This window comes from Cupressus sempervirens, chromosome 7 (assembly GCF_028749045.1).
Source record: "Cupressus sempervirens isolate cs-2001-9-10 chromosome 7, ASM2874904v1, whole genome shotgun sequence".
Lineage (NCBI taxonomy): Eukaryota > Viridiplantae > Streptophyta > Pinopsida > Cupressales > Cupressaceae > Cupressus > Cupressus sempervirens.
In genome coordinates, this window is record NC_143124.1 from 21,789,311 (window position 1) to 21,808,108 (window position 18,798).

Consider the following 18,798-nt stretch of genomic DNA (forward strand, 5'->3'; position numbering starts at 1 on the left):
AAAGGTCAACTTTTTACACTAATAATTCTATTATTTAAAAATTGAAATATAAATTTATAATTTATTAAACATAATATAATATATCTATTTATTTATTAAATTATAATAAAAATTATAAAGTTACAAAGCAAAATAAAGTAAATATATTAATATATATCTAATGGACTCTAATATTTTAAAAGTTATCTGAACTATATATCACTATTTTAAATCAATTTAAAAAAATAAATCTAATACTTAATTAACTATTACAAAATAAATAGCAAAGAATTATTAAAAAATTAAATTGATTAGACAAAGTTAGAACTATATAAATTGAAATAAATTATTTATACAAATTATATCATGTAAAAAACTATATACAAATTATATTTAAAAACTATATTAAAAAAAACAAAACTAAATATAAAATTAATACATATTGAAAATTAAAATTATAGAAAATAAAAACAAACTAATACAAACTATAGTAAAGTTTTTACATATTAAAAAAAACTGAATCGCCTTTTACAAAACGAATCGGAGTAAACTTTATAAACTTTATAATATGTAATATGATTTAAGAAGTTGGACTATTAAAAATTTTAACTATACAAAAAATGAACGACTGCCAAAAAAAAATTGCAGATTGCTGAGGACAACAAAGGGCACAGGCGAATGGAAAAAATGAACCGACTGCAAAAAAAAATCGCTGAACCTTCACGGACTGGAAAAAAATTGCCGAACCTTCACTGAACCAGAGAACGCGTTGTGCACGAGTCACGACGAAGGGCTAAGAAAGGGTGTTGCCATTCAAGAAATTTATTTGCGTGTTTTGTTTGAGGGTTTTAACGGCATTTTATAGTTTTTTTACACGCCTAAACCTTGTAAAAGGAAATTTCTAAATGCATTTGACTCTGCTTGGAAAGTCCATTTGTCTTAGCCGAATCCACAGCGATTTTTAACAATTTTTTTGGGCAAGTTTCAGATTCGGCAATATCCGAATATCAAGCTTGATATTTGCCGAACCTTGTGACTTAGGCTGAAAGTAAGAAAAAAAAATCTCCTTTTAATTGCTGATTAAATAAAATGAAAATTTTAAGCCAAAACTTTAAGACTTTTGAGCACAGCTTTAGAATTTTTAGAAAAGTTTTCTAAATTTTATCACAATGATGATTAAAAATATGAATGTTGGAATCTGAAAATTATAAACGACGAATGGAAACAAAAGAAAACTTACTAATATATCTATATCTAAGTGAAAGAAAACGAAATCAGAAATCTCACCTCTAGGCTTTTGCCTAAAATGAAACTCTAAGATGGTCCTGGAGTAAGTAAACCTTACTTGCGACGTTCCCTAGTAGAGTCGCCAATCTGTTGATTCCCAAAAACGCAGATTGGAATCCTACGAGCCTTGCTTGCTCGATGCTGGGATATCCAACTGGTTAAAGCCAACTTGATGGAACTGAACAACAAAGTTTGAGTTCCCTACACTTCCGGCTCTGCAAAACCGAGGCGGGTATACCTAATCTTGGACGAAACACTTATATCCAAGACACTTAAAACAGATCAATTAGAATGCGAACACAATAAACGCTTTCCAAGTGGCAAGAAATATAGAAAAAAACTTTAAACTTGTGATTTATGAACTGAGAACAAGGATAAATGATGGAGATAATGTTTTAAATAAAGTATAGATATAAATTAAAACGAGAGATGAATATATTTATTTCTCAAAGGAAAGAAGTAAAACATTTGCCAGCATATGGATTATGAATTAAGAGCAAAAGACCAGTGCTTAATTAGATGGGCAATAGAGTCAAAATTATCGATTAAAACGTACAACTTTATAAAATCTAATATATCCGAATTACAAACAATTTTAATAATCAGACGCGATGGATCAATTATTTAAATGCAATTTTAAATAAGTCTAAAATGCACTTTAACTCTTACTTAGACAAATCAGACATAAATACGGAAACAATAAATTATTTCACAATATTTATGTTTATCAAATTTAAAATGCAATAATGATCCCGTCCACTTATCCGAATATTAAAATATTTATAAAATATAAATAAAAGATATTTATAAAGGACACAATTTAATAATAAATTAAACTCTAATGCCAATAAAATAAATGTGCTTACAGATTATGCCTGAGAATTTATAAGTAGAGACACTCCCTAAGGATGATCTATCCACAGCAAATATATCAGGACCGAATGAGATTGACTCAAAAATCCGCCATCCACAGGCTTGGTTCAACAAGTTACTCCTTTGCCGATGAGAAAATATATTATATCATAAGATAGGCTAAGAAAAGGTTCAAGTATGAAAATTTGAATATTGTGTCTCACTTGGTTTTTTACATCTATATTTATAAACAACGAAAAGGTGCGTGAGTGAATAGACACACCCATTCGGCACCTAATCATATAATTTTTGAAGATTACAAATTTTATTTATCCAATAATCCCAACTGCTTCCGGACTAAATAAATTTAATAGGCAATCGAAATTATTAGAGGAAAACCTCAAAGCCTTCCATACTATAATGAAAAAAAAAAAGACGATGCGTCTCCCATTTTTTTTTTTTAAATCACATTAATTTGGAAAATGCCTCGAGCCTCCATGTTCCAAGCTCGTGCAATCCTTCTCCTTAATCGCACAGCACACAGACCATATCAATCGTATTCCATATATCTGCGTCCTCCCTTCTGTATTCGCTTTGGTTGCTTAGTTCAAAATTTATCTCTCCACGGTGATTCTTCATCCTCTAATCTGAAGCAACACCTGCGCATGAAGACCATCAAAATCACACTATTAATCACATAGCACAAAATACAAGCGGGTTGGTGAAGAATCAATGCTGGAGCCTCCATGCACACAATCCTCTAAAAACCTGCAACATGTCATTTGACCTTGTCACAGGGCTAGATTTTTACCTCGTGCGGCACTGGCGATCTCCCCCAGATGGGACGATCCCAGACTACGCCTGTCTCCTTACTCCCTTAGCTCAGCTCCTGCATACACTTGGTCAGCACAATACAAAATATCTTGCACAGCGGATTATAACTCAACACACAATGAACACAGTATTTTGGGGTAACAAGTAGCTTTATTGATTGTCACAAATGGCCCTTGGCCCGTGTTACATCAAGCTCAACAGAATTGTTGATCACTACCCGAGTGCTTTCCCTGGCACCCAATACAAGTTCCCACCCCTAGTTGTGCATCCACTCTTAGAGCACTGGCACAACCATATGCACCTCACCCAACCTTGGCTGTTGCTCTTCACGTAGATTCCACACCCCCAACACCCCGTGTCGTTGGAACTTGCCGAAGCAACCCTGAATCTCTCTTGACCCCTGGCTGACTTACACGGATAGGACCCAGGCCTCCCCCAGTTGGGGAGCCCAAGTCAAACTGGCTCTTAGCACTTCACTATCTCTACTCTGCTTCACATCACCACACTGCAATCTTTGAACACTCTGCTCGTTGATAGCTGTTGTGTGCCTCCTTGCATCTCTGCACCATGACACTTCGCTTTGGAGAATAAAAGCAATCACGTAGACGTTCGTTTCAGAACGGTCGGGGTACTCTTCTTCCCCCTATAATAGTTATAAGTGCCCAGCCCACTTCGCAATAGAAATTGTCCGTACAGCCGACAAACAGCTTAAAGACCGTAGTCTCAACCGAGGGACAGCATTTCCCCTTATGCGAATCATCCACCCCTTACATCCTCCCCCACTTAAAACAGGCGACGTCCCTGACGCCGGCAACACTGCCTACGCAACGCTGCAGAGGTACCCAGCTCCAAGCTGGATGGCTTAAAGAGGTAAGCTGGAGTCTCTGTTAAGAAACTCCAACACTTTGTCTTCGTATTTCCACATGTTCTCAGCTCGCTCCCAGGTTGCTTCCACCCTGGTCTGGCCCTGCCAATGAACCAAGAATTCCCTCCACTTTCTGTTACCATATCCCCGATTCCTAACAGCAATCACCTCCTCCACTTCCAACCCTGGTCTGTCCTTGACAAACGCTGGCCCTCGTGTCGGAACATTCCTGCTGTCATCCACCATATCCTGATGATACGGACGGAGTTGGCTGACATGGAACACATTATGAACCCTCATGTGGTTTGGCAACCTCAGCTTGTATGCCACCTTTCCTATCTTTTCAACAACTGAGAAAGGCCCATCATAGCGCCTTCCCAATGCTGTACTCAATCCCTTGGGTGGTTTGAACTGAACCGGATCCATCTTCAAAAAGACCCTGTCGCCCACTTTGAAATCCACACTCATCCTCCCTGAGTCCGCATAGTGCTTCATTCGTTCAGCAGCCTTGACCAAATTATGCCTTGCAAGATCTACCTAGTCATGCCACTCTTGCAACCTTTTTCTTGCATCTGGACTTTCTCCTATGTATCCACTCAAAACAGTATGAGGAGTCAGTGGTTGCTGGCCTGTTGCCAACTCAAATGGTGAGAACTGACTCGATGCACTTTTCTGCATGTTGTAGCTGAACTGAGCTGAGTCCAATAGCCTTGGCCAATTGGATTGGTCCGACCAAACAAAGTGCCTCAGATAGTCTTCCAGAATCCCATTGATCCTTTCTGTCTGTCCATCTATCTCCGGGTGATGACTCGTTGACATGAGTAACTTTGTCCCAATCAGTCTGAACAACTCTTTCCAAAATGTGCTGGTGAACCTTGCGTCCCGATCACTAATGATACTCAATGGAACACCCCAATACTTCACCACATTCTTGAAAAAGTAGTTCGCAGCATCCTCCGCCTTACATGGTGCCTTGCACGCTACAAATGTGGCATACTTGGAGAATCTGTCAACCACAACCATGATACTTGTATACCCGTTCACATCAGGCAACCCTGTGATGAAATCCATGCTTACACTTGCCCATGGTCTTACTGGAACGGGAAGCGGCTGCAGCAAACCTCCTGGAGGTCTGGTCACCGCCTTGTCCTGCTGACAGATGAGACAACTCCTGACATACTCATCTACATCCTTTCTCATGTTCTGCCAGTAGAACCCTCTTTCAAGTAATGCAAGGGTCCTCTTCTGCCCTGGATGCCCTGCCCAAGGACTATCATGACATTCATGTAGGACCTCCCTCCTTACATTCTTCCACTTGGGAAGGTAGACTCGATCCTGGGTAAAGACCAATAACCCATCTTGAATACTGAACTTGCGAGTTCTACCCTCTGATGCTTGCTTGAACAATTCAGCTGCCTGAGGATCCATTTGATATCCTTCCTTGATTGTCCTCATGACCTCCTCGGATAATGTCACACGGCTAGCCCCTAGCTGAGCCCCTTGATCCTCCCCAATAGCAACTAACTGTCCCTTTCGACTTAGAGCATCCGCCACCACATTCTGCTTTCCTGGATTATACAGGATCTCAAAGTCGAACTCTGCCAGAAATTCTTGCCATCTGGCCTGCTTCGGTGTCAACTTGGCTTGAGTCTTGAAATAAGTTGAGGAGACATTGTCTGTTTTCACAATGAACTGTGTCCCCAAGAGATAATGTCTCCAAGTCCTGAGACAATGTATGATCCCAATCATCTCTTTCTCATGGGCAGGATAATTTTTCTCCCTGTCCTGCAACTTCCTTGACTCATATGCAACGGGATGTCCATTTTGCATTAACACTCCCCCAACTGCATAATCCGAAGCGTCACACTGGACCTCAAATGAACCTGTGAAATCAGGCAGTGCCAACACGGGTGAAGAAGTGAGTTTCTCCTTCAATCCGTCGAATGCATTCTGACACTTATCTGACCACCACCATTTTCTGTCCTTCTTCAGGAGATCTGTCAAAGGGGCCGCAAGCTTAGAATACCCCTCAACAAACTTCCTGTAGTAGTTTGCCAAACCCAGAAACTGCCTCACTTCATGAACATTGTTCAAAGGTTCCCAATCCCTGATGGCTTGCAATTTCTCTGGATCTGGACGAATCAGACCGTGACCCACTATATGACCCAAGAAGTGCACCTCTTCTTGAGCAAAGGAACACTTTTCCTTCTTCACATATAGTTTGTGCTCCCTGAGCAACTCAAAAACTTCTGCCAAATGTTGCTTGTGTTCCTCCATATTCTTGCTGTATACCAGGATGTCATCCAAATACACCACCACAGACTTATCCAATAGAGGGCGAAACACATCGTTCATGAGTGTGCAAAATGTTGCTGGCGCATTGCATAGCCCAAAAGGCATCACCATGAACTCGTATGACCCATACCTTGTCACACATGCAACTTTCTCTTCATCCCCTGCAGCAATCCTCACTTGATAATAGCCCTGCTTCAAATCAAGCTTGCTGAACACCCTCGCTCCTGATAAGCGATCAAAACAATCTGCAATGAGTGGGAGGGGATACTTATTCTTGATGGTTAACTTATTTAGAGCTCTGAAGTCGATGCATAACCTCAATGTTCCATCCTTCTTCTTTTGAAACAACACAGGAGCTCCATACGGAGAACGGGATGGTCTGATATACCCCGCCTCAAGCAATTCTTCCAACTGCTTCTTAAGTTCAACCATCTCAGGCCCTGACAACCGATATGGTGCCTGAGCAGGAGGCCTTGCCCCCGGTATCAACTCAATCTTATGATCTATAGCTCTTCTGATAGGGAGTTGTGTGGGCAACTTAGCAGGCATGAGGTCTCCAAAATCCGATATGACCTCCTCTACTTCTGTTGGAATCGGTGTCACCTTGACTCCTTCTAGCTCATCCCAACCTCCAAGTAGTGCTGCCAAGAACATGGGTTCTTTATCTTTCTTTCTGGCTGCCTTATTCATGCTCATAGCTGAAACCATTGGAGCCTTCCCAGACTGCCGCCTATCTGATGTCTTCACCATACATGAGTGTTGCGGATCTAAGAACAAAATTGACTCCAAATGAGGCATCACTGCCACTTTACCCAATCTCAAAAATTCTTGCCCCAAAATCAACTCAAAATCATCCATTTCAATTGCCATAAGATCCATGTGGCCTTGCCACATGCCTACTTTCACTAGTGCGCCTTTCACAACACCAGTTACTCGCTTGGCAGGTGAGTTCACTGCCTTAAAGGAACTTGTGCCTAGTTGCACCTTAAGTCCCAGTTCCACAGCTCTCCTAGCTGAGATATAGTTGTGTGTGGCACCTGAATCTACCATCCCCATGGTCACCTTGTTATTCATCACGGTCTCCACATACAACAATCTGTTCATGTTCTCGGGCTTGGCTGCTGTAGCCTTCCTTTGTGGTGCGTCCTTGACTGCGCCCAACCCTTGGATCACCCCCATCACTGACGATGAACCATCCTTCTCCGCAATCTCATTCTGCGTTGAAGACAACCTCTGTCTCTCTGGACATTCCTTAGCCCAGTGGTTCTTGTTGCCACAGACAAAACAACCTCGGTTCTTTGAGGGCTTAGGCTTGGTCTTACTCTCATCACCACTCTTTTTGCCCGTTTCCTTCTTGTCTTTAGGTTTTGACGACCCTGTCGTCTTTGTGCTTGAAGAAGGTCCAGCTGACTTTGTAGTTCCACTACTCTTCTCGTCATTCTTCTTCTGGAACGGCTTCTTCTCACTTTTCTGAAATGGCCCACTGTTGTTGGCATCCTTGCCGAATTGGTGATCTTCGAGAACGGCCGCAATGGCAATGGCTTCCTCAGCTGTTTGAGGTCTAGCTTTCCTTACTTCAGCCATTGGCCCTGGCTTCAGGCCGGTTATGAAGAAATGCACTTTCTCTTCCTCTACCCAGTTTGGCATTTGCAGCATATATGTCCGGTAGGTCTGGATGTAATCCCTCAGTGACCCCGTCTGCCTCATATATCTGAATTTATACCTCAGTTCCAAATCTGCACTCTCAGGCTTAAACTGTTGTTTGAGCAGTGCACACAAGTCTTCCCAATTGTTCACTGTTGGAACTGGCCTTCCTGCCTTCTGGTCTTCCAGCCTGGTTCTCCACCACAACTTGGCCTCACCTGAGAGACAACAAACCGCCTCATCAAGCTTCTCCTCATCGGTGTAACCTCTGAGTGATTTCAGAAATCTTTCCATATCAAATACAAAATTTTCCAACACCTTGTCATCCCTCTTTCCGTCATAGGGTTCAGGGGGCTTCCTCTTGTGCCCGGCCTTGCTTCCACCTCCTTGAGTGAAGACTGCCTTCATGAAGTCAACCTCCTTGACTAACCTCTGCACCTCTGCCACCAAAGTCTGGCAGTCTGAAATCATGGTATTATGCTCCCCTGATAAGGTTTGGAATTCAGTTGACAATGCCGCATGATCATCTCGCAGCTTCTTGTGAGCTTCTCCCAAAAGAGCATGATCATCGGACAGTGAGTTGTGCTCTTGCGTAAGAGTCTGTAACTCCATTGTCACTCTCCCAGAGTCCTCCAAAATGTCTTTGACATCCGCCTCCAGTTGCTCTATCCTACGAGCTGCGGCTATGTCTTCTATGGACTCCATTCGACTTTCCAAGTCGTTGATTCTATCACTTCCCCTCAGTGTGTTCCTAGGCCCTGTGTTGATATTAGGCCTTGGAGGTCTCCCTGCGGAGTACTCCTCCGATGATGCCTCCTCTCCAGACATCCAAGTCTCTTCTCCAGACATCTACTCGGTGCTGACTGTCAAGCTGTGGGAGTATCAAGCCGCTTGGCTCTGATACCAACTGTCACGGGGCTAGATTTTTACCTCGTGCGGCACTGGCGATCTCCCCCAGATGGGACGATCCCAGACTACGCCTGTCTCCTTACTCCCTTAGCTCAGCTCCTGCATACACTTGGTCAGCACAATACAAAATATCTTGCACAGCGGATTATAACTCAACACACAATGAACACAGTATTTTGGGGTAACAAGTAGCTTTATTGATTGTCACAAATGGCCCTTGGCCCGTGTTACATCAAGCTCAACAGAATTGTTGATCACTACCCGAGTGCTTTCCCTGGCACCCAATACAAGTTCCCACCCCTAGTTGTGCATCCACTCTTAGAGCACTGGCACAACCATATGCACCTCACCCAACCTTGGCTGTTGCTCTTCACGTAGATTCCACACCCCCAACACCCTGTGTCGTTGGAACTTGCCGAAGCAACCCTGAATCTCTCTTGACCCCTGGCTGACTTACACGGATAGGACCCAGGCCTCCCCCAGTTGGGGAGCCCAAGTCAAACTGGCTCTTAGCACTTCACTATCTCTACTCTGCTTCACATCACCACACTGCAATCTTTGAACACTCTGCTCTTTGATAGCTGTTGTGTGCCTCCTTGCATCTCTGCACCATGACACTTCGCTTTGGAGAATAAAAGCAATCACGTAGACGTTCGTTTCAGAACGGTCGGGGTACTCTTCTTCCCCCTATAATAGTTATAAGTGCCCAGCCCACTTCGCAATAGAAATTGTCCGTACAGCCGACAAACAGCTTAAAGACCGTAGTCTCAACCGAGGGACAGCATTTCCCCTTATGCGAATCATCCACCCCTTACAGACCTGTACATTTTCGCTGCCATAGAGGAACAAGATTGATTTGATGGTTTGCACAAATTATAACCTTATAAGCCGCACTTCAAAAATGATGAATCCCTGAAAACACTATCAACATTACTGCACCCTATCATCATTGTTGGATTACATTCTTTGTAGAATTCATCACTATTGTGGCGAATAAGTAAGTTGTCAGGCCTCAAATCCCCGTGTATGATGCCAACAAAGAACAATGCCTTCAACAAACGTAACATTTCAATCTTGCAATATATACAACACTTCATCTATGCATCGACGTTTTACCATATAAGAATTAATACCATCTTGCAAGGTCCCAGGCTTAACATAGTTACCGACCAGAATGATACAATCAGCATATTATTATTTTGATTGCATTCAAGATCTTGAAATTTCTGAGACAAGCAGAGCATAGCACCATCTGCATTAGTGATTCCAATATCATGCATAGGTAACTGAAATGTATTCTTTTCTTGCACATCATTATAGTGTCCAACTTTCATTATATGCCAGGCTGTGCATAAACCCTCCTTTGATCTTTTATATGATTTCTGAATCAATAATAATAGGTAGAATATATGCATCTTTCACTTTGTTTTACTGCTACTTGCTATTCGCAATAGCTATTCACAAGCATTAGACTCTTGGGATTTGTTTGGTCCTATGACAAATTTGATTGGTAACTTCCAGCTTTACTAATTTAGGATCCTCTGACAAATACTGTGGCATATCTCCAATTTGAGATCTGTTTGAAAGCTATCTATATGACACTGTCATTCCATCAATCATTTCTGACCTTGTAAAACCTATCAAGGGCGAATGAATAACCTTGTGGTTGTGCTACTTCTGGATGATACCCAAATATTCCAGGATCAACTCGAGAGTGCATCACAAAATTCACACTAAGAGATTTCAGACTTCAGCTTTTGTCAACATATGTTGGTAAAATTGAGTGAAAAGATAGTATATAAATGGAGGCCTTAATTTTGCAAAAATTTGAGGTTCCATCAACTCCAAGACATCAACTAAACTCTAAAGGAAAACTCAAATGACAATAAATTCACTTTCACCAAAATTCATGTCTCTATAACTCAATCAAATCAATGTATTCTCTAATTGAAACCAATAACTGGCTAGGTTGGATCTTTCACCACTAACACTAGACAAATTGTAGAGGATTTTCATCCTCAACAATCCCCTTAACTCCAAAGTCCATTTCAACATCTCAATATGTGTGCAAACTCTATCTGAGAGAGAGCACAAACCTCAATATATAGAGTTTGCAAGGAAAATTTAGGGCATTTCAATAATTCAAATAGTTATTACCTTCAAAACGGCTCCCATATAACATTTTAAAGACAACTTATGTCTCACATAGCCTAGGCATCCTATTTGGAGATAGATTGATTGAAATTCTTATCACTTAAATTAAATATTAAAGTTACTTTTAAAACACTTACGTGAAATATATAAAGCATAATTTTCAATTCTTTAGGAGAAAAATACAAAACATAATTTTCATCACCTTAGAGAATTTCTCAACAACATCAAAAAAGAGAATACTTTATGCTGAAGTAGAAATGGAATTGAAGCAGATGCCAAGTGCCCAAAATAGAACTTACTAAAACTATCATTTACTAAAATTAAAACATTAGTTGTTGAAACCAACAAAAACGGAAAACCCAAGCTCTCCACAAAACACTGAGCCCCCTAACCAACTTTGAATAGCCTAGGCGAACTTGAGAGTATGTTAATGGAAAGCAAAGCTGACTAAGTGTGAGAAGGTGACATTAAAAAATGAAAATCATTAAAATTACAAAATTGAAATAAATAAAATCAAAAATTTGTATAATCATCTATTTGTTTTCAATATTCATCAATTATCAAAATGATCTAGATTAAGGTCATCATTTGGTTCAAGATCATTTGATCCACAAGTAAATGCATTGCCACTCGCACTAGGTGCATCATGTGTAAAAGTCTCATCATCATATATAGTGACTCTAGCAAGCTCTTCAATAGATGCATAAGTTGTTACACATAGGGATTGTAGCTTACATCCATCTATGTTGACCCTTGTAGTGATCTTGCTTATGTTACAGAAAACGCAAGTCTGAATAGACTTAAACCAAGTATTCTTCCTTTTGCATAGCCAACTGGTTATATTTTACTGAGTGGGTAAGGAGTGTGTACTCCAATTCCATTTAGATAAAGAACTTCAACCAATTGAAATTTGAGAGGAACCAACATAACTTAAAAATAAATTAGAAAACAAAAGAAAAGTAAAGAATGGTACGCACTAAAGTCTCACCCATGGAAGTACCACCATGTATGACCATAAATATTGCATTGCTCTTGAAGAGCACAGATACTGAGATCTTGTCCTAAGATGAACATGTAAATTCCATTGCTCTTGAAGAGCACAAATACTATTATCTTGTCCTACGATTAAGATGCCAAACTCTTTCCTAACATTTTCCATATAGTATTGTACCTTGTTTGTAGAACGGTTTTCAATGCACAATATAAAAAACACTATAGCACGTATTCAATTGTACCAATATGACATTCATTACTAGTACCAGAATACCAAAATGGCGAGGGAATGTTATTACTTTATTGATTACCAAAAACATGAGTACATCCATATTCCAAAGATCTTATATAATGGTCGGTTGGTTGGGAAAACCAATGGACGCATTCCCTCGCTTCCTAGCTACCCTATCCCAACAAACCTTAACTAGTTCTAATTACAACATTACTTCATTATGTACTTCATTTATCCCCCCAGAAAAGAAGTCATCTCCAGACAAGTACGCAACAAAACTAAAAAGAAAAGCAAACTTCAAGAAGTAGGTTGTGATGACATCCCTAGACTCGGGCTCGCTCACGAGGCATAGGAGATCCCGTCCAAAAACCTTCTACTTGGCACGAACTCATTGCAGTACACGCAATGCATCCATCTTTCTCACCTCTGTTGTTGCTAATTTCTCTTCCAGGGCAGCTTTCTATATGTTCCATTTTTCTTCCAGAGCAACTTTTTCTTCCTTCCACTTTTCTTCTAGAGCAGCTTTTTCTACCAACCACTCCCTTTCCACTCATCTTGTCAACTCCTTTTCTAGCTTAAGTTCCAAGTATGTCCTTCTAAATACTACCTCCATTTTTGCACATGTGTGTATGAGAGGTGCTTTTTCCTTGACTAGAGGTATTGTGTATCGGGTTGTCCAATCTTCAACTATTTCCTCTTGCATGTACCTACTCTACTCAAGTAACCTCCAATTTGTATGGCAATCCTTCAAAAATGTAGCCAAGGATTCAGCTTCTCTATGGCCCCCAGATGCTGACCTCTAGCCTGCTTTATAATTTCCTTGGTGGCATGTTTCATATCTTATAGCTCCTTGAGAAGACTTTTTACCTTGTCCTCCAATGAGATTGTCTCGGAAGGTCCCTGTAGTCAGAATAAAGTAACTATTATGTTTAGTACTTGTTAAAGCTAGTTGGGCCGGGTAGTCAAGAGGTGAGAGAATGCGTTGGTTGGTTCCCGACAAACCGACTCTTCTATAAGTACTTGGAATATTGTCAATGTACTCATGTTGATTTTGGTATTAATAAAGAAATCATTTCCTTGCCTACTGGCATTGTGGTATGAATAGTATATTCTGTGTTTTACTTCATATGTATCTTAATTGGAGTATTTTGTATGGTTAGCATAGCATATCTCTGTGAACTTGAGTGATATTCCCACTTTCTCATTTTGTTTTTCTGTTCTGTCTTCCCATTCTACCTCCAAAGAGGCCGGTGAGGGTGGAGGTACCATCCCTACTTCTTCAAGCAGCTTATCTACCTCCTCTAGTACTGTGTCTTCGACCGGTGCATCCTCCACTGGTGTGTTTCATTTTCAATTCTATTTGTGTTCTCTTTTTTCACTATGCAACTTTCCATGCTGATACTTTGTCACACATTTTTCTTGTTATTTTTTTCTGCTCAGTCCAGATTTGCAAGTTAAACATATTTATTTGTTCTTTCTCAAATAATTTAGAGCAATAAAAAACAAACAGATAATTTTCAAACAACAAGCAAAGCAGACTTTAAAATAAAGTAGCAGCAATAAACCTCTGACCTGATTTTGCAAATCTCATTCCTTGAAGAACATAACAATCTGATTCATATTATTTCAGAATTTTCAAGATACATAACAACCTCCAGAATACACTAAGATTCGTGATTAAGCCTTGCTTCAGAAATCAAAGGCTCGCACGTTAGCAAGGTAGAATGCCACTCAAAATGAAATAACAGGCAGCTCAGTATGGTCCGAAACCCCTGATATGTAATTAACAAGTCTGAAACTTGCATCAGCACCCTCAGTTACAGCTTGAAAACACCAGTCCAATCCTTCAAATATTATTATATTCCCAGATATGATAATGTAATCACCATCATAGGAACTGAGCTTTCAAACTGGATTATCAGTTCCAGACATATCTGAAATCTGTACCTGCACAGCAATACTCCATCTTCGTCCTAGCACCAAGAACAGGGGCAAACAGGCATAATATCCCACAAAAACCAGTCCCAACTGTCAACAAGAACCTCCAAAATGACTGCGGCTATTTGCAGCTGACTTCTAAGGCTTAGGCTTAAATTTCCAATAGAAAGTCTTTGATAAAATGTCTTTAATCACATTTCAATTTAGAACATAAATTTTGAGATCAGAGGTTGTAAATGCAATTATGGATTTTAGAATTGATAAATGTAGCAATGTAACACTGTAACTGCGCAGCAATACTCCAGCTATGTCCAAGCACCAAAAACAGGGACGAACAGGCATAATATCCCACAAAAAATAGTTCCAACTGTCAACAAAAACCTCCAAAATGACTGCAGCTATTCATAGCTGACTTCTAAGGCTTAGGCTTAAAGTTGCAATAAAAAGTCTTTAATCCCATTACAATTTACAACAGAAATTTTAGATCAGAGGTTGTAAACGCAATTTTGGATGTTGTAAGTAGCAATGTAACACTGAATTTTTAACAACCCAAACGAAAATTCAAAAGAAAAGCCAAAGATAACATACCAATGAACCTTGCTGGCCCATGTGCCTCTTCCATACATACAGTTTCTTATCAAACATGGCACTACCAAATTTCTATCCTTTTGATAGCTTGAATGATAAGTAATATGCCAATAAGTATATTATAGGTTAATAAACAATACCTCATTTCCATGAAAATCAACCAACGTTTTCAACTCAGCCCTGTGAAAGAGAGCAGCGTGTCCTTCGCCCAACAAGAAATCCAAGAGCTACATCATTACGGAATTATTAGGTGGAAGAAAAGCATTCTGTGAACTTAAAATAACAATTTACCTGATACTGACAAAACATGCTTTGTAAAATGAAAAACAAATTTCCTAGATTTGGATATTTATCTTTCAATTAGATGTTGAACTAAAACAAACTATAATGTCTTTCTGGTAAAAGAAAAGGATTAACATAACACCTTACTTATTGGCCATGCAACTGGAAAGCAGACCCAAACAAGTACACGAACAAAAGGTGCCATTGTAGCACCAACTGCTAAACCATAGCGAGAACAAATGGATTGAGGTATAATCTGCTCAATAAAAGGAAATCTTAGCTGTTTATTGGTAAGTTACCCAGTTGACATTAGTCTCACATGCATACACATTGGAATAAAGTACAACGGAACCCAGCCTTTTGAAGATAACATAAAAATATTCAAAAATGAATGAAAAAAAAAAGATAATTTTCTGGTAAAATGATGCTGTCGAATCACCTTACCTCTCCAAATAAGAGAATGAGAGTCACAGATATTAAAACAGCACCCCACGCTGGAAGCAAGCCATCCAAGAAAATAGGAAGTGCCTAACCAATATGACCACAATGAGCGTTATTTAAATCAGTTTTTGACCAGGCTTGTCAGCATGACGTAGTGTGTATCATGGATGACATTCAAAAGCAAATGAACTTAAGAATATTCTGCAAAAGTCCTAGATACCTCCATAGAAAGAGCGTTGCATATCAGAAGTGTACACAACAATAGATGTTGTTTTTTCACCACAGGCATAATTTTAGCTGTCACAAATGTATCAATAGCATCATTGTTCATCAGAATTACGTTAAATATGTTTTATTTGGCATATTTGGCAAGCACATCTACAGTATAATAACATCTAGGACAAATGTCATACTTTGATAAGTAAAATTGATTTAGAATCTAGCATCCACGAGAGAAGAGACAACAAAATAGATTCCAATCTACTTTCTAGGCAAACAACATAAAGACTAATTATGGAGACTTTTGAAACAAGAACCATGTTACACTTGGAGATTATCCTACAAAGCAATTAGAATCATAAGCTTACTTATTTGAAACCAAATAATTCATCAAATCAAATTATGAATATTGGAATTCTTGAAAATAAGGAGATCCAGTACAATTACATCATAAGACACCAGCTTTAAAGTTTCCTTTTTCACTCTAACTCCAACTTTCTATGCCATATAGATAGGGCTGGCATGAATAAAATTTTAAAAAGAGCTTGAATTGACCCAATAGGAACAGCTCAAATCTGATGTAATTGCTATTGTTCTTTTGAAAAATCTACATGCATTTGCCCGTGTAAATAACTACAGAATCAATTGTGCCTTTTATTATGAAATGAAAAATATTTAATTTGCTTATTTAATAATTTTGAATCCAATTTTGACATCCAGGAAAGTATAACAGAGGCTCCAATAACAAGACCTTCTTGCTACCATGAAGAAGATAAAGAGATGACAGAAAATGGCTTGTTCCGCAAGGATAGAACGCAGATAAAAAATAGATTAAGAAATTTACTATTACAACCTCCTCATAGTGGGTAGTCAACAACTTCATTAATGAACTGCAACAACCTTAATTATTATATTCAGGTGTAAGAACATCTTGTTATATCCTTACACACTAATAGCCCCCTTAGTGGTTAAACCAAAAAGGATGTGATGTTTAGGTGATTAAATTACATTACGGCATCTAAGAGGTGTAGAAACAAAAGGAAATATCTGTAGGAGCAACCTTCATGATAGGAAGCACTTGAGAAAGATATGTAAAAAGAACAAAATGAAAATGCTCTGCTGTGGGACTATCAAGTGGTCTGCCTAACCTTTAAGGTGATTCATCTGATTGAGGAAGTTCATCCCATGTACACCTTCAAAAGTGGAATAACAGCACTCAGGCTTCTAATGTGCCTCAGGTGAATGCTACGAAAGCAAGACCAATGCTGGAGCCTCAACTGGAATGGAAATACCTTTAGTAATATGTCTCTAATAGACAAGTGGAGAAGAACCAACCAAAGGTTAACTCACAAGTTGACCTAATGCACTGGAGGATTAATCTTTCAGAGGTACCAAAATACTAGATTCAGAATCTTTGCTGACCTTGGTGTACACAAGAAAATATAGCTCTACCTCTTTTAAAATCAGCATACCAACAATACTTTGTAGGTACAAATATCAATGAGCCTTTGTGCCTTGATTATTGACTATAACCAACAAAGAAATATCTAATACTTTTGGAATCTAACTTATATTTTAGCTACTCAAAAACTGAAGTGTATGTGGCTGAACAAAAAATACAAAAAGATATTCCTCCAGGTTCATTATTGGACAAAAGCTCCCTTTCGTGTGACATCCAAGGCTCTACAAGGAAACTAGTTAGGAGATAAACCACCATATTCACAGTTTCTCTCCGCAATACAGAAAGTAGATATTTCTGCTGTACATCATGCACTAGGCTATCTCCACAACAGTCCTATTACGTATTTAAAATACTCCATCTTGTTGTGGAGTGTACGGTGCAATTAATTAGCAGTAAATGTTTTATTTTATAGAATTTTTAGAAATAAAGGGAAGTAAATTCTCCCTCATTATTGAACTGCAAAATCTTGATCCATCATCATGTGAATGTTTTCTAATGAACTTGAATTTCAGGAAGCCACCAAAGAAATCAAACTTCAAAGGTAAACCTACATCTTTCTAGAGAAATCATTCATCAACGTCAGAAATACCTCAAACTTCAACAATTAGAGATTTTAGGAAGGCTCACAAAGATATACAGAATCAAAATCACATTAGCATGCCATGTGTTGTGAGGTTTTCACGCCATCGTCCCACTGCAAATGGTGACCCCCTATTTTCCCTTCAGCTGTAGGAATTGCAATCTTAGGCACTTTTTACTTGGTGACAATTTCTAATCTCTAAGCCTTAAAAGGAAGCAACTTTTAGTTTGTCGGAGTCAGGCTAAGGATGAATCAAATAGATGAAACAGGAATGAGGTGGTGGTAGTAAATGATCAAGTTTGAGTAAAGCTAGGAATTCCTTAAGGGTAGAGGAATTCTGCCATCCCTGGGGATAAAATCCTCCCCACACCTAATATTCTGCCCTCTCCATGCCTTGACATCCTTTACTTACCAATTAGTGATCCAAGACTTAGGGTCCTTAGAGAAGCAAATGGGCATGGTAGAAAGGTTAACTCCTTAGGTAAATTGGAAACCAGATTGAGAAAAGGAAAAGACAAACATAAATCAGTCCTTCAAGCATACCCAAATCAGATTTTAATGGCTGTCAACTCACCTTGGAGTCAATTCCCCCACTTGGTTGCATTTGAGAAAATCTAGAAGAGCTTCAAGAGACCAAGATATGAAGTTTTATGATACAATCCTCATGGGGATCCAATTTCTGCCATCTAATTAGGAGCAGCCCAAGACCAAACATGCATCGAGGAGCGAGCAAATGAGAATGGAGGAATTTTGTATGGAGTTTTGAGATTAGATGCTGAAGTATGATGAAAGAGAGAGATTCCTCAAAGTTAGCAGAATTGCTCATGCCTTGAGGAATCCTCAATTCCTTTCAATCTCCAAAATTCCACCATCATATTCGATGGAGAGAAGGCGAGATCAGAGACCTTGAACTTAACCAAAGCATAAATCCACAAAAATCTGATACAAGGGATGATAGGATGGGGCTAATAATACCGATCTTTAAGATGGAAATTAAGTAGCCCAAAATTCCTCTATGCAAGCTGAAATCTGCCTTACCTTTTTTGCTCAGAAACATAACTCTCTCTCACAACTTGGAATGATCGAGAAAACTGAAAGAAGTGAAGTGATTAAACATGTTTCAGAAGGCACTGGCAGTGGACAGAAAATTGGATAACATGGGGAAAAATACTAAAAGAAGATTCCTTCCTCTCGTAAGGGTGTATTTCTTCCATTGATATAGAAGATAACTGTACACTCGAATT

At 39.2% G+C, this 18,798-nt stretch overlaps 1 protein-coding gene across 1 annotated transcript in view; it reads right to left on the reverse strand.

Annotated features, from left to right (window-relative positions):
• LOC149545220 (DUF21 domain-containing protein At2g14520-like) overlaps positions 1–18,798 on the reverse strand; it is a 123,082-nt gene that overhangs the window by 77,228 nt on the left and 27,056 nt on the right. The window contains exons 2-5 of the mRNA XM_089790590.1: positions 15,514–15,590; positions 15,297–15,380; positions 14,995–15,108; positions 14,711–14,797 (exon numbers count right to left, since the gene is read on the reverse strand). Of these exons, the coding sequence (XP_089646716.1) occupies positions 14,711–14,797; positions 14,995–15,108; positions 15,297–15,380; positions 15,514–15,590 (362 nt within the window). The remainder of the gene's footprint in view (positions 1–14,710; positions 14,798–14,994; positions 15,109–15,296; positions 15,381–15,513; positions 15,591–18,798) is intronic.